Source organism: Aspergillus fijiensis (assembly GCF_003184825.1).
Source record: "Aspergillus fijiensis CBS 313.89 unplaced genomic scaffold BO72scaffold_80, whole genome shotgun sequence".
Lineage (NCBI taxonomy): Eukaryota > Fungi > Ascomycota > Eurotiomycetes > Eurotiales > Aspergillaceae > Aspergillus > Aspergillus fijiensis.
In genome coordinates, this window is record NW_024469056.1 from 92,487 (window position 1) to 106,507 (window position 14,021).

A 14,021-nucleotide genomic window follows, 5' to 3' on the forward strand; every position below is an offset into this window, starting at 1 on the left:
CATGTGCCGTTGGCTCCACAATCGGCCCCGCCGAAGATGACGACGATCCCTTCTTCACCTCCATTATTGCAACTGATAATTATCTCAACAGCCGAGGTTTTCCCCCGATATTCTGCGAGTCATGTATCAACTTCGGCCGATGCCATATCAACGGCTCAATGCTGCCAAACCCCCGTTGAGGCGCCGGGTCCAATAGCTCACGCTAAGTTTAGCCCATCGTCGCCATGTGGGAATATTATCAGGGGCCGCGGCAGCAGAATCTGTCGATCTTGCGAAAGCTGTCACCGGATTCGTCTACGATCTAAGCGAAGCGCGTGAAAACCCAATCTGAAACAACGACAGCGATTATCCTACGGGGCTAAGTTCTGGTTATGGACTCGACATGGTATTCACCAAGAACCCTTGAAAGAGTGACCAGCAACAGGAGGCGTTATGCGAAGGGGGTCCTGTCTATATAGTTCCACCTTCATCGCCGGCTGACTATGATCCCACCCATGTCCACGTGAAGAAAGCATGTTGACATTCCTACTCTTTGCCCTCCCGGCCGCCGCGCAGCTGTCTGGCGCCGTCGGCCCCACGACTTCTTATGCCTCCAAGGCGGCTAACAAGGTCTGCAACATCGTCGACTACGGTGGCTTTCCCGGAAATGGCACAGATATCGGCCCCGCCTTGTCATCTGCTTGGAGCGACTGTGCCAAAGGCGGACTGGTGTATATCCCACCGGGTAACTTCTCCATGGCGACGTTTCCAGCGCTGAAGGATGGTGTCTCGTCGGCCGTACAACTAGATGGGGTGGTTCATCGCACTGGGGCCGAGGGCAGTACGATGTTTTCCTTCCGCAACTGCAAGGACTTCGAATTCTTCTCGGGTAACTCCCGCGGTGCTATACAAGGCTATGGCAACGAGTACTTGTCGCAGGGCGAGTACGGCCCACGTCTCATGCGCTTCCAGGAGATGAGCAACTTCTCCGTGCATGGTCTCGCACTAGTCGACTCGCCTGCGTACTACCTCACCCTAGACACGGTCAGCAATGGCGAAATCTACAACATCATCATGCGCGGGCCTACTGTTCTTGGGGGTACTGATGCGATTGACGTCTGGGGAGAAAACGTGTGGATTCACGACGTCGAGGCAACCAACGGCGATGAGTGCGTGACGGTCAAGAACCCTTCATCCAACCTCTTGGTTGAGAGCATTTACTGCAACCTCAGCGGTGGAATGGCGATTGGCTCCCTCTCCACGGGGACTGATATCCATGACATCTACTACCGACACATCTATGCGAACGATGCGGACCCATGCTTCATCAAGTACAATGGGGGCAATGGCACGGTCAGAAACATCGTCTGGGACACGGTCACAGTCCGTGGGGGCGCTTATCCGCTGTCGATCGATTCCAGTTGGGGATCAGCACACGACGGAGATGGAGTGGAGATTACCAATCTCACCTTCAAGGTAAAGTGAACTTTCTGGGGATCGCGAGCCCAAACGCTAATTCTTCACAGAACTGGCATGGATACAATTCGGACAATGCACGTCCGGCCATTCGATTGCAGTGCGGATCCGAGGTACCATGCACCGATATCAGTCTTGAAAATGTGAACATGTTCAGCGAGGATGACTACGTCGTCTACGTCTGCGAGAATGCCTATGGAAAGGGTGCATGCTTGGAAACGGCCTCGACCGCTGCCGCGACCGGTTATACCGCACATCAGACGATGACATCTATTGGGTAAGCTTTCTCTCTGCAACAAGTTAAGTCAACACACTAACCCCTTGTCACCAGGGTGTATACCACTACCTGGATGGTTGATGATATTACCACGGCGATGCTGGCCAATACGTCCTATACCATCCCTCCTGTGCCAACAAGCTTCTATCCGGGCCAGTCTCCATACTCCGCTCTTCTGCACCTGAGCGGACCTGGTGGTCTGGGTGCAGCAAGCTCTTCAGTATACGCATCCAGTACAGCTGTGGCAGGATCGTCAGCAATTTCATCTATTACAGCTGTGGCAGGATCGTCAGCACTTCCATCCAGCACAGGTGTGGCTGCCAGCCAGCAAAGCTCAAGCTCGGCTGCCCCTAGCCAGACTGCGGGCGTTCCTGGTCAAGAAGGACAGACTTCTTGCTCATCGGATTACAAGGAACCTGGACATGGTTCAAAGCCCCATGACCACAAGGCGTTCCATCTGCATAAGGGGGATCACCAACATAAAGGGGGTCATCACTAGAGCCCTCACATGTAGGTGCATGCGGGCAGTGAAAGGTTTGCTACTTTCTGGTGTATAATATCTGGCTTGGAGTATGTCCTCGCTTGCTTGTTGGACAAGAATAATAATAGTGTCTAATTTTCATCATGCGGTATTGGCTCAGAGTCGACGCTAATTCTATAAAGTACTGGGTAGTACACATATGCAGTAATACGCTCATGGTCGAATCGAAGTCACCAATATCAGGAACTTGTGCGAGGAACGTATATAACTCCTTCTGCACTCGTCTCTTGAAATACCCGGCGTGTTTCCTGGGCGGCCGATTCGATTCGCCGGGTCTGCATTCAATTATCTGAGACGTTTGCGATGATTCGTCATTGCTGTCTTCTTCGAAGGAGGCTGGCCGGGTAAAAGAACGTTGCTATCTAGCGCACTGCCACGCTTCGTATGTCTTTTGTCTTTGCCCTCACAAAAGATAATGTGGTACAAGCTGCCTCTGAACGCCTATATACAAAACTCTCTATCCTTCCTTCCTATCAGTTAACATCCCACAGCTCATTTCTGTCCTTCACTAATCTGAGATCTGAGTCTGCGAAAGCAAGGTGTGTTCTACCCTGTGCAAGGTACCCAGCACCTATGTTTGAGCCCTTACATAGTGTTGCTAGATGTGTGAATGGCATGAGATCTTATTCCACCACGGCTGTCTTAACACTCGTGATCTTATCGAAAAGTATACGCCGGATGCGACTTGCACTCGAAATACTACAAATCCTCAGCGAAGGATACATATGTAAGCAAGGGCCAATCAAATCAGGTGACTCAATACAAGGCAGATTTAAGTGTAACCCTCCAAAATCAATCCTTTGCAACCATCAATGCACTTCTCGTCTCTTTTCAAAGAAATCTTTCATCATGGACGAGGTCAACAACACGTATTCAGAGCTTGTCAGAGCCTGAGAACAATCCGGATCGTTGTTGACGTGCCTATCGAACTCTTAGCGCCTGGCAACTACCTGGCTTCAGCCTTCGATTCTATTAAGCTTTTCACGACAAGCTGGAAAGAACATTACGCGGTCCGGGAAATTGTTGTTGACATTTATCCACGGCATGCATACATTGTCATCGACATCAACAATCACCGTTATGACTTCGAGCTCGCTCACCTGCAGCACTTCACTATTCCGGTTCACATTCTTCGCTTGTCAAGGAAAAGCAAGAATTGGTCTTTCTTTAGACGAGAATTAGAGGATCGACGAGTCGCGAAGGACATTGCAGAGCTACACAGGCGCAATGGCCAGAAGCAGCCCCCTTTCTTTGCGGATCATATTAGAGGGTCTGTGTACCTCTCTCCCCGTACAACCTGAAGGCACAATGAGCCAGATGTGATTTGTTATGCATGCAGCGTCGCGTGTTTGCGGAAGAGGATCGCTTGCCTTGTTTTGTTGTTTTTCGATCATGCGCCTCCGCTAATATGATGTTCAATTTGCTGTCTCAAAGCATGTACAAGGGCCTGAGTGGCCTTGAAGCGCTGGATCCGCCGGGCTAGATCATTCGGACTGTACAAGAGCGTCTGGACTCTGGCCAGAACTATCTCCGCGCAATTCAGGAGGTCAATCTCCTCCCCCCCCCCCAGAATATGCTCAGTCAAGCTCTGGAGATCCCTTGAGAAACCAATCATCTCAAACCTTTGTCACTCGGCATACTGGCAACAGCTTGATCTTACGTTCACCGGGCGGTGATTACCTCTCCGCATACACGCAATCGGCCATATACGAGAGTCTACATCAGCATGCCAATCGCCGAATCCACCCTTTAAGCGCGCCGTTGATCTCTGCCTTAACCTGAGACCTCCAGGACCAGCCCTCTCCGGATCTGGTCACATCCCCTTGGCCACTGAAATCCACTCGTCAGCGGAGTCCCATTTTCTACCGCTCAACATGGCTGTCAACCCAGTTCGCCCTATACCAAGTCTTCAAAGGCCAGGCCACCGCGGCATCGACCGAGTTCCGTACAGCTCGACATCGGCGCGGGAATCCGCTGGAGCATCACCTACTTTGGGTGCAACTACTCCATCATCTTGGAGCTGATCCTGCACTATATTCCATGGCATTTAGAGTCCCAAGGGACGCGTTTTCCACCTCCATGGCAAGAACAAAGGCTTGGTTCCAGAACACGAGCTGGGCATCCATGCAGCGGTGGTTCTTTACTACGTGGCACGGAGCGCTTAACCCACTCTATCTTCGAATCCAGCTGCTTTGATATAGCGAAGGAGGTGATCATTACAGGATGGAGCGTATCTCCCAGCAGGCAGAACATCGCTCGGCCGATCATCGGCCCTTGCCGCGATCCTCGGGTCAATGTGCTTATCCCGGGATGTCTTTACTACTATTCTTTTCCCTGTACATACACTAAGATCAACGAGTCGAATGGCTTTATTTCATCGCTGCTTTGGTGCAGGAGTCTCTTCCACCGATAGCTTCCATCCATTCGTAGTCCAGATGTCTGCTCTACACCACAAATGCCACCTGCTGCGATGCTTTGGGGATCCCTTTCGATTCCAAGCCTGGTGAGTGCGTAAAAGCCATACACAAGTACTATGTATCTAGAGGACCCTACTAGGACCCTACTAGGACCGACTGACTCCCTTCAAGCACTCGAGCAACAAGGCTGAAGTGATTCCACATGCTATCCCATCGATGAGGTCATTTCCTCACGTCCTTAGGTAAGCGAGCACAGCTAGGCGGTGAAAGACCAGCTATTCTGCCCGAGCAATCTCCCCGATCCAACGGCTTCAACGGCGCAACACAGCACCGCGATAACAGCTTTCGACACGGCATACCATCGCTGGGCTACTCGGCCTGAATACCCGGTTACAAGTTTCTCTGTAATCTACCTCCTGTACATCTTCCTCTCGTCACAGTCGACCATGGCAACCCCAGCATCAAGCGGACTCAAGTTCCTGAGCAATGCGCTCGCGACCCCCGAACAACTGTCCAACTCGTCCTCCTCCATCGACGGGGTCGCGCCCGACCTCGAGGCCTCAATCCGCTTCGCCGGGGCCCTCCTCACGCAAGCAGCGGGGGTGTACCTCCGGCTATCGCAGGACATCATCGCCCAGGCCATTGTGACATTCACGCGGTTCTGGATCGGATCCGAAGGAGGGAGTCTTCGGATATACAACGTGAAGGTTGGCCTTACCCTGTCCCTTTACTCCGCTGGAGCTTTAGCTCGTATCGACCGGGCCCTACAAAATACAAGAATTAAAGTGGGACGCAAACTAACGGACTGAATCAACTACGCAGGACGTCTCCGCCGCCGCCCTCTACCTCACAGCCAAACTCAGCTTCCAGCCGACCTCCCCGCGCTCGATCCTCAACGTCTACGGCTTCCTCGTGTCCAAAGAAGCCTCCCCGCTGTGGTGCACGAACCCGAGCCCCGCCACCAAAGAACCCCCGAACCCGGAGACCTACGTGCTCACGGAGGGACAATATCAGGCGCAGCGGTTGGGGCTGATGCGCACGGAGGCGCTCATCCTGCGGACGCTGGGGTTCAACACGCACGTCGCGCTGCCGCACACGGTCTCGCTGACGTATCTGCAGACGCTCGGTGTGGCGGCGCCGGCGGTGGCCCGGCGGGTGTTCGCGCACCTGAACGCGGCGCTCATGTCGCCGCAGCTGCTGTACGTGACGCACCAGCCCAATGCGCTGGCGGTGGCGGCGATCTACCTGGCGGCGCGGGAGGAGGGCGTCAAGCTGGTGAATAGTGAGTGGTGGGAGGTGTTTGATGTGGACCGCGAGGAGCTGGGGTTCCTGGTGGTGGCGATGCGGAGTATGGAGGGGTTTGCGACGGCGGAGTTGGAGAAGTGGAAGGGGAGGGCGGTGCCGATGACGGTCGAGGAGGTCGAGGCGGAGATCGAGCGGAGGCGGGCGGAGGGGGAGTGAATTGAGGGGGTGAGCAGCGTGGTTTGAAGCTAGCAGTTTCTTCGAAGACTGAGCAAGATACAGTTTGCTACTGGCTGACTTGGGGACTCGAGCCGATTGCTGGAGATCGGCGGATAGCGGTCCAGCGTCCAAGCTCCAGGTCCGGGTCCGGGTTGCAAAGAACAAGAGTCCCCCGAGGGTCCTCACCTGGCCGGCTGGCGGCTGGGGAGAAGTCCTGCTGTCCGGCTGGGACCAATTCGTGTCGCCGTAGCGGCGCTGCGAACCCGGGAGGTGGCGCTCTTGGGTCGGGGACGCACCAGCTTGAGAGGCAATCGGACCTAGGACAGTATTGTTTGAGTAGTGTATGACCAGAGCAAGTGAAATGAGGTATTCTTAGGCACCCAAATGATGAAATCTCGCACTCAAGTAAAGACTCACGTGCATAGTGTAGCAAGTAAGAAGTAAGTTAACAGACAAGTACGGAGTAGTCATCAGCCACATGATAAGTAACGATAAGCCCCGCGTGCCGCAGGGCCGAGTCAGCAGTGGGCGGGATCAAACGTCACCCCCTCATTTCCCCCTACTTCCCTTTCACCGCCAACCTTTCTATCTACAACAACCACAACTTCAACCACAACTACAACTACCACCTAACTAAATTACTCTTACAGCAGTCTGAACAAACACAGCACCAAGCACGCCTCACAAACCCAAACCCACACCCACACCCACACCCACACCCAAACCCCACAACCTAACACCAACGCAACCCAACCTCCAGATTCCACCCAGCAACCCCCTCCATCCAATTCATCACCCACCTCACTTCAACAAACACCAATCCCCCTTCTCCCCCCCACTCTTCTCACCCAAATCTTCCAAAAATGAACATCCTCCACTCAACCCTAAGCACCTGGCGCGACCGCCTAGCCCCAATCTCCCGCACCTCCACCTTCCGCACGACGGGTCAAATCACCCCCGAGGAGTTCGTGCTCGCCGGCGACTACCTGGTCTACAAGTTCCCGTCGTGGGCGTGGGCGGACGCCTCGTCGCCCGGCAAGCGCGTCTCCTACCTGCCGGCCGGCAAACAGTTCCTGGTGACGCGGGGCGTGCCGTGCCACCGGCGGTTGAACGATGATTTCGCGGGGGATGCGGGGCGGGAGGAGGAGATTGTTCGGGATATGCTGTTTGGGGACGGGGAGGATGCCGCAGGTGATGATGAGGAAGGGTGGTTGAGGACTGGTGGTGGTAGTGGTGGCGCTTCCTCCTCATCACCAGCTCAGGGCGGTAGCGCTGCCGGAGGAAGGATAGGGGATATCCGCACCGTCGACGAAGCGGGGAACGTCGCGGACCATGCCGATCAAGAGGAAGAGGAGGAAGACGAAGATGATATCCCCGACATGGAGGATGAGGATGACGATGAGGAGGCGATTATCCGGGAGCCCGTGGGGAAGAGCTCGGGGCTTTCGACGTAGGTTTCTCCCCATCCTATAACAACCCCCCCCCCCCCAAATCTGGAGAAATCAGTGGCTAATGACGATCCAAAAGACCCACAAGAACCTACAACCTCTACATCACCTACAGCAACTTCTACCGCACCCCGCGCCTCTACCTATCGGGCTACCTCTCGCCCTCGGAACCCCTCCCGCCCCCGCTCATGATGGAGGACATCGTCGGCGACTACAAGGACAAGACCGTCACGCTCGAAGATTTCCCCTGGTTTGACGGCAACGTCAAAATGGCCACCGTGCACCCCTGCCGCCACGCCTCGGTCATGAAGACCCTCCTCGACCGCGCGGACGCCGCGCTGAAGATTCGGCGCGAGAAGCTGCGCGCTGCCGCCCAGAAACAACAGCATGACACCAGGGTGGAAGGGCTCGTTGATCCCGTGCGCGGGCTTTCGGTCCACGATTCCTCCCCAAAGACGGAGAAACACGGCGATGAGTGGGAGGTGCTGCAGCATGATCATCACGACGACGAAGAAGAAGAAGAAGAAGAAGAAGAAAATGAACAGTTTGCGATCCGCGTGGATCAGTATCTGGTGGTGTTTTTGAAGTTCATTGCCAGTGTGACGCCGGGGATTGAGCATGATTTCACGATGGGAGTTTGAGTTTCGTTTGTGGTTTTTGTTTTTCTTGGGTGTGTGTGTGTGCTGAGTTTACCTAGGTAGGTGTAGTAGGCATAGGAGTTGGGTTGCGGTTTAGGCGTTTGTTTTTCATTTCATGGTTACTTTGAGGCATGACTTTACTTTACTCATCTACTAAATAACCAAACTACCATTTGCGTCTAATCTTATCTTTTCTGTTGTTGGATTCTCTGGTCGCTGATGCTTGTCTTCTGCACTCTCTCGAAGGGATTGTTTGTTTATTTGCCCTCGGCGAGATGTGACAGTCGTTCGTTGGCTCCCCTTCTCAAGCAATAAGAAATAAGTTACAGCCCGCCACCGGTTCAGCTTCCCCTCCACTCTTTCTTCCAGCTTCACTTTTGTCACAAACTGCAAAACTTCTACTAGCGAGCGAAACGAGGCATGAAGATTGCGACTGAGATCTGAAATCTGAAATCTGAAATTTCCCAATCTGGAATCCATAGTGATAATAGATAATTCCATTTCTAAACCCCAAATAGACTATCATTTTCAACAATGTAAAACCACAACAATAGATAAATAAGAGGTCATCATGATTAGAAAGGCCATATAAGAAAACTAAAAAAAAAACGTTGTCAACCATTCAATCCCGACAAAAAAAATTACACATCATGTTAGGAGTTGGACAGATGGACACGACAGTAAATACTCCGCTTTTGCTCCGTTGAGAAGCAAACAACACATGATCAGCCAGAAATTTGTATAGAGAAGGGAAGTTTGAAGCAAATGAAAAGGGAAAATGATCGCTGATTGATGAGAGGGGAGAAAGACGTGCTTGAAGCGCTGCGTGTAGTTGCCACTATTCCACTGGATCCATCTTCAAAAGGGATCTAGGCAGGACATTGACAAGTGTAGGCAGGGAGTGGCGGGGACACAGGCGCAGGGGCAGGGGCAGGCTTGTTTTCGTTCTCAGGGACTGTCTTGGGCTCTGTGGCGGGGGTTGATGCGGGGCTGCTGGGAGCGGCGGCGGGAGCGTCGGGGCCGGGCTGGGGTTGGGTCTCGGGGGCAGACTCAGGCTTGGCTTCGGGAGCGGGAGCAGACGCCGGGGTAGACGCGGGCTTTTCGGTCTCAGGGCTGGGTGCTGGGCCGGATTCAGCAGGAGACTCGGGGCTGGACTCAGGCGCGGACTCAGGAGCAGGGCTAGGACCAGCTCCCTCCTCAGACTCGGGAGAAGGACACTCCTCAGCAGGTTCCTCGGCACCAGGGCCCTCAACTTCGGGAGCAGGGGCAGGGCTAGCAGGGTTCTCAACAGGAGAGACATCAACCGGGGCGGCAGGGGCCGGGGCAGGGGCAGGAGCAGGGACCGGAGCGACAGGCTCAGAAGGACCCGCAGAAGGCTTTTCCTGGGGAGGAGTAGGGGCAGTGGTCGGGGTTTGAGGGGACGGAGGGGCAGGGACGGGTGCACTTCCGGGCCCTTCATGGGTAGGAGGAGCAACAGCAGAAGGGTTGGAATTGGGTGCCTCCGAGGTCTGAGGAGCAGGAGCGGGAGGGGCCGACTCATTGTGCGGTGGTGAAGGAGGTGGTGATGCCGGCTCAGTGGTCTCCGGATGCTGAGGCTTGGGCTCGGGCTTAGGCTCGGGCTTAGGCTCGGGCTTAGGCTCGGGCTCAGGCTTAGGCTCAGGCTTAGGCTCAGGCTTAGGCTCAGGCTTAGGTGCCTCCGAGCTCTCATGGCTCACATGGTAGAAGTTACCCATGTTGACATTGGGTCCATCAGGAATCCCGATATTCAAAGACTGGCCTGCATCGGTGCTGTCCGATTGATGCGAGCCACCGTTCTTACCATCACCGTTCTTGCCGCTGCCTTCGTGGTAGTGAGAGGAGGCGGCGTTGCCTCCAGTGTAGCTGGGACCGTCGGGGATTCCGATATTCCAGGCCTGGCCTGCAGCGGTGCTGCTGTCCGTTTCATGCGATCCGCTGTCCTTACCGCTGCCGTCGTGATAGCGAGAGGCGGCGGCGCTCGCCGTGTTGTAGTAGGGTCCATCGGGGATGGAGATATCGCTGCCGCTACCCGCAAAGCTCTCTGAGTCGAATTGCCTTTTGGCCAGGGTTGTGCTCTGTGATATGTTAGAATTGTCCCGGACGTTGAGCCCATCAGGCCGACTTACCTTGGAGGCAACAGGTGCCGACAGAGCGGAAGGAGTGACGAGAGCAAGGCACAAGAGTGCCGAAAGGCTCTTGGAGTTGTACATGGTAGTGAATATCTGTAAAAAAGACTTGAGAAAGAATGTGATTGCAGATTGAAAGAAAGTCAGCAAAGTGTCAGTGAGTGAGTGTATGGGAGAGAAAGAATGGATGCTGTGATGAAGACAGCCGATGATGAGTCTGAAGAAAGATCAGCCCAACCAGAATCCATCGGGTCTTTATATCCTGAAGCTGGGCCTTGGAAGGGAGTTACCCTGGGATAGCCCTTTCTAGGAGGTTGTTGTACCTTGTAGCCATTGCCAGGCAACCCATGGGTCCAAGCAAGGCCCACGAGACAGTGGCGTCAATTGATCCAAGATCTCGATCCAAATAGCTCTCATCTTATCAGCAGCAGCAGCCACACTCCGTCCGGATCGCCCTAGAACAATTTCAGTCGCAGTCCTTTCTTCACCAAAGGGGCTAAGGAGATAGGGTGGGGATACAGCTTGCTCCGGCCGGGGTCGATGCAAGGAGCCGCAGAGTCATCGCTGCTGCTCGGCCAACAAATTAATCAAACAACAAAAAAGTACTCCGTAGTGAGGCACCGATAGAATAAAATGAATTTAGTAGTTACACATGGTTGCCGATGCATATGCAAAAAGAAAAGGTTCAGCATCTTTCAAGAGTCATCAGTCATGGTATCCAATTAAGAAGCCAAATTCACCCGTATGACACCACAGAGGGCGAATGGCTCCAAGCATATACTGGGACAAATTCATGCACCAGTAAGACAGCCTTATACTTTTCCGCAGTCCGAATTTCCAAAAGCCGTGCCAAAATTGGTGGTCTTCTTGAACCGCAATTCGGGTTCCTCGGTCTCACCCTGGCTGCGAGGCTCAGCCTCATCTTCATCATCTTCCCTCTCCTCCTGAGAGCTCCTGCGGTGGTGGCCAAGGACCTGCTTGACCTGGTCCAGAAGCCTCTGATCAAGCTCCTTCAGAAAGCTACTGTCGTGTTCCTCCTCGTTCAACAAGGAGAGCGGCCCCTTCAGAGCTGGGTCTTCCGGCAAGTCTGCAAAGTACGAATCGGACTGTTCTGCAGGTTGCCGAAGCACCGCCGGAGCAAGGGGGCTGGCCTCATCTTGGACCTCCTGAGGCGACGGTTGCTCCGTGTCAATATCGCGATCGATCTTGACCATGGGAGTATGGCCGGCGTTTCTGGTCAGGTTGAATTCCGGGGGACCCAGCTCGGATAATCGCAGCTTCAAACTGTTGCGATGCTCATTCGGGGGGCGGGTTGAGGAGGTCGGGGAGGTTTCGAGTGGCGACGGTGATGGTGGTGTGATCACGCGGGCGACCACTTCAGGGGGCAGGGCAGATGACTTGAGGGTAATCCCGTCTAGCTTGCTGTCCAGCTTCTCAATCGGTACAGGGACACTGGCGCCGGTAGAGGGGTCTACTGCATGCGATTTGGGAGAAAGAGCAGCGTCCAAAGATGGCGCAGAGACATATTTGGCTCCTTGCTCCGGGATCGACGATAGAGTGTGGATGTCCGTCGTCTCCGCGTCAGGAAATACCCTGGTGGGCCGGCTCCCAGGGCTAGATCCCTCCCACACCTGCGCACTTGCGTGAAATTGGTCGGCAAAACTTACTGAGTGGGAGCGACCGTACGGGGCATTGATGGCGGAGAAGGAATTCGACGCAAAAGCGCCGGGCGGCACGGTCGCCGATGCGGTGGATCCTCGCCCTTTTAGCAGGGCCTCTAGTTCCGATATCCTCGACTTCAACAACGCGCGCTCTTTTTCCCACAGTTGTCGTTCCTCATTGAACAACTTCTTTTCATTTTCGAAACTGATTCGTTGACGGTCTAGCAGTGATCGCGCTTGGTCGAGATAACTGGCGCTCAGGCTCGAGTAGGTGACGCCAGCGGCACCATGGGTGTTCAAGCCAGGGTGCGCATTTGGCACCAATTGCGTGCGACGGACGGGGGTAGGAGTAGGAGAGAAGCGCACTTCCTTGTAAACGCTCCCATGGCCATTGGGGGACTTGATTGCAGTTGCTGACTTCATTGTGTTGGTTGCGGGTAACTCAAAAAGATCGGGTTCCTGAGACACTCCAAAGGGAGCAAGGGGAGTACTGTGCTAGGTTCGTCGTGGTTCGATCGCGCCCTCATAAAGGGATGGGTGGAGGGGCGAGAGAGGAGGGGCAAAGTAGGGCGAACTAGAAACGAGGCAACAATTGGAATGAAGCGGACAATAAGGTCGTCAGTCAATCAGTAAATCAGTGCCTTAACTAGCTCGTATGGTGAAAAAGAAAAGAGTCCGTTGGCTGCACGAGGCGACAGCCAAACAGCTTGTGATAAATTGATAATGCACGGATGCAGCGACACCGCTTCGCGATGACAAGTAAGAGCCAGGGAACCACGACAACGGATCACTTTGGCAAAGTGGCGAATAAGAGCAATTCGGTGAGTGGGGGAGAGGGGGGGAGGGTGGGGGGTCAAAGCTAGTTGTCTGCAGCGGTCAATGGGATTCGGATTGAACCCCTGATTGATAATGTTTGGATGGTGCCTGAAACACAACTCGAAGCTGCGAGGCAAACTGTAGAGTTAGGTGGGCGAGGAGGAAGAGGAGGTGTTTCGAGTGGACGAAAACGGCGGTGGTAGATAGAGGCGACCACACGAGGACGGCCAAGTGGACGTTGCGCTTGACTCCAGTTATGCGATGGGGAAAAGTGGGGATGGATGGGTGATCAGAGCCTAAAAGTATTGCGGTTGAATGAGCGACATTGTCAGACTGAAAACCGACCAAATGAAAAGGACGAAGGGGAAGGGAGAAAAAGTGAGAGCGCAAGAGAGGAGGGGTGAGGGGGAGAGAATAGAAAAATAAGGAAAGATGAGAGAGCCTGAGGAGGAGGAGGAGGATGCGACCAAGAAGATCTTCCACCACCACTACCACCACGGCTAAGCACTAAATGCGGGGGAAGAAACAACAAGAGTCAGGAAAAGCAAGAGAAGTCGGAATCGGTGGTTACTCTGCTTGTAGTACACACCGTACAGTACAACAACACGTACCAGATTTGTCTGGGGATAGAACTGACCAGGAACAGGCAGTGAAATAATGGCTTCCCAACAGCAGTTGTCTTGTCTACACTCACCGAAAACAAGAGCAACGAGAACAAGAAGAAGAGCCGGAAATAATCACTTATTAAGGTAAGAAGGGTGATTCTCAAAATGACATACACATACAATCCAGACAATAGAAGAAAACGACAACAGAAGACACAATGGGTCGATCACGAGGGGTCAATGACGTTATCCTCTGCTTTTTTTCCTTTCCCCCTCCAGGATTCACCGCAGTCATTCTCGACTGGGAAATGAGGGAAAAAAAATTAATGATGAAAGAAAAAATAGTCTAGCTCATTCCTGACTCAAGGCCAAATGATTTCATGGTTTCATGATCCATTCATGTGGATTATCCTTCATCATCTGGCATGTCCACCCGATAACGTAGTACTCGATGCTACTCAGTATGTGTATGTGATCGTAGTGAGTTATAGTTAGATCGACCCGCGCGGGGCGGCACAAAACAAATTGGGATTGCTCGCGGAATGGATAGTCACGGTT

At 53.7% G+C, this 14,021-nt stretch overlaps 6 protein-coding genes across 6 annotated transcripts; 4 read left to right on the top strand and 2 right to left on the bottom strand.

The window, feature by feature from the left end:
* Window positions 1-346: 346 nt before the first annotated feature.
* On the top strand, window positions 347-2,251 carry BO72DRAFT_288664 (pectin lyase-like protein). Its single transcript, XM_040940351.1, has 3 exons — window positions 347-1,455; window positions 1,506-1,732; window positions 1,787-2,251. The coding sequence occupies exons 1-3, from the start codon at window positions 514-516 to the stop codon at window positions 2,229-2,231; spliced, it is 1,614 nt and encodes a 537-aa protein (XP_040796222.1). The 5' UTR covers window positions 347-513; the 3' UTR covers window positions 2,232-2,251.
* A 422-nt stretch (window positions 2,252-2,673) lies between these two features.
* On the top strand, window positions 2,674-3,619 carry BO72DRAFT_288676 (uncharacterized protein). The gene is made up of 2 exons (XM_040940352.1): window positions 2,674-2,812; window positions 2,876-3,619. The coding sequence occupies exon 2, from the start codon at window positions 3,086-3,088 to the stop codon at window positions 3,572-3,574; it is 489 nt and encodes a 162-aa protein (XP_040796223.1). The 5' UTR covers window positions 2,674-2,812; window positions 2,876-3,085; the 3' UTR covers window positions 3,575-3,619.
* Window positions 3,620-4,872: 1,253 nt separating this feature from the next.
* On the top strand, window positions 4,873-6,522 carry BO72DRAFT_452908 (putative cyclin). The gene is made up of 2 exons (XM_040945847.1): window positions 4,873-5,397; window positions 5,513-6,522. Exons 1-2 carry the CDS (start codon window positions 5,137-5,139, stop codon window positions 6,149-6,151), a joined length of 900 nt encoding a protein of 299 aa, XP_040796224.1. The 5' UTR covers window positions 4,873-5,136; the 3' UTR covers window positions 6,152-6,522.
* A 165-nt stretch (window positions 6,523-6,687) lies between these two features.
* On the top strand, window positions 6,688-8,656 carry BO72DRAFT_415344 (ATG3/ATG10 family protein). The gene is made up of 2 exons (XM_040942568.1): window positions 6,688-7,601; window positions 7,679-8,656. The coding sequence occupies exons 1-2, from the start codon at window positions 7,015-7,017 to the stop codon at window positions 8,238-8,240; spliced, it is 1,149 nt and encodes a 382-aa protein (XP_040796225.1). The 5' UTR covers window positions 6,688-7,014; the 3' UTR covers window positions 8,241-8,656.
* Window positions 8,657-8,727: 71 nt separating this feature from the next.
* On the bottom strand, window positions 8,728-10,958 carry BO72DRAFT_452911 (putative cell wall protein). Its single transcript, XM_040945848.1, has 4 exons — window positions 10,901-10,958; window positions 10,705-10,836; window positions 10,382-10,598; window positions 8,728-10,330 (listed from the first exon to the last, which is right to left on the bottom strand). Exons 3-4 carry the CDS (start codon window positions 10,463-10,465, stop codon window positions 9,107-9,109), a joined length of 1,308 nt encoding a protein of 435 aa, XP_040796226.1. The 5' UTR covers window positions 10,466-10,598; window positions 10,705-10,836; window positions 10,901-10,958; the 3' UTR covers window positions 8,728-9,106.
* Window positions 10,959-11,193: 235 nt separating this feature from the next.
* On the bottom strand, window positions 11,194-12,465 carry BO72DRAFT_390115 (uncharacterized protein; the record flags this gene model as incomplete). Its single annotated transcript, XM_040941792.1, has 1 exon — window positions 11,194-12,465. The coding sequence occupies one exon, from the start codon at window positions 12,463-12,465 to the stop codon at window positions 11,194-11,196; it is 1,272 nt and encodes a 423-aa protein (XP_040796227.1).
* Between the last annotated feature and the right edge of the window lie 1,556 nt (window positions 12,466-14,021).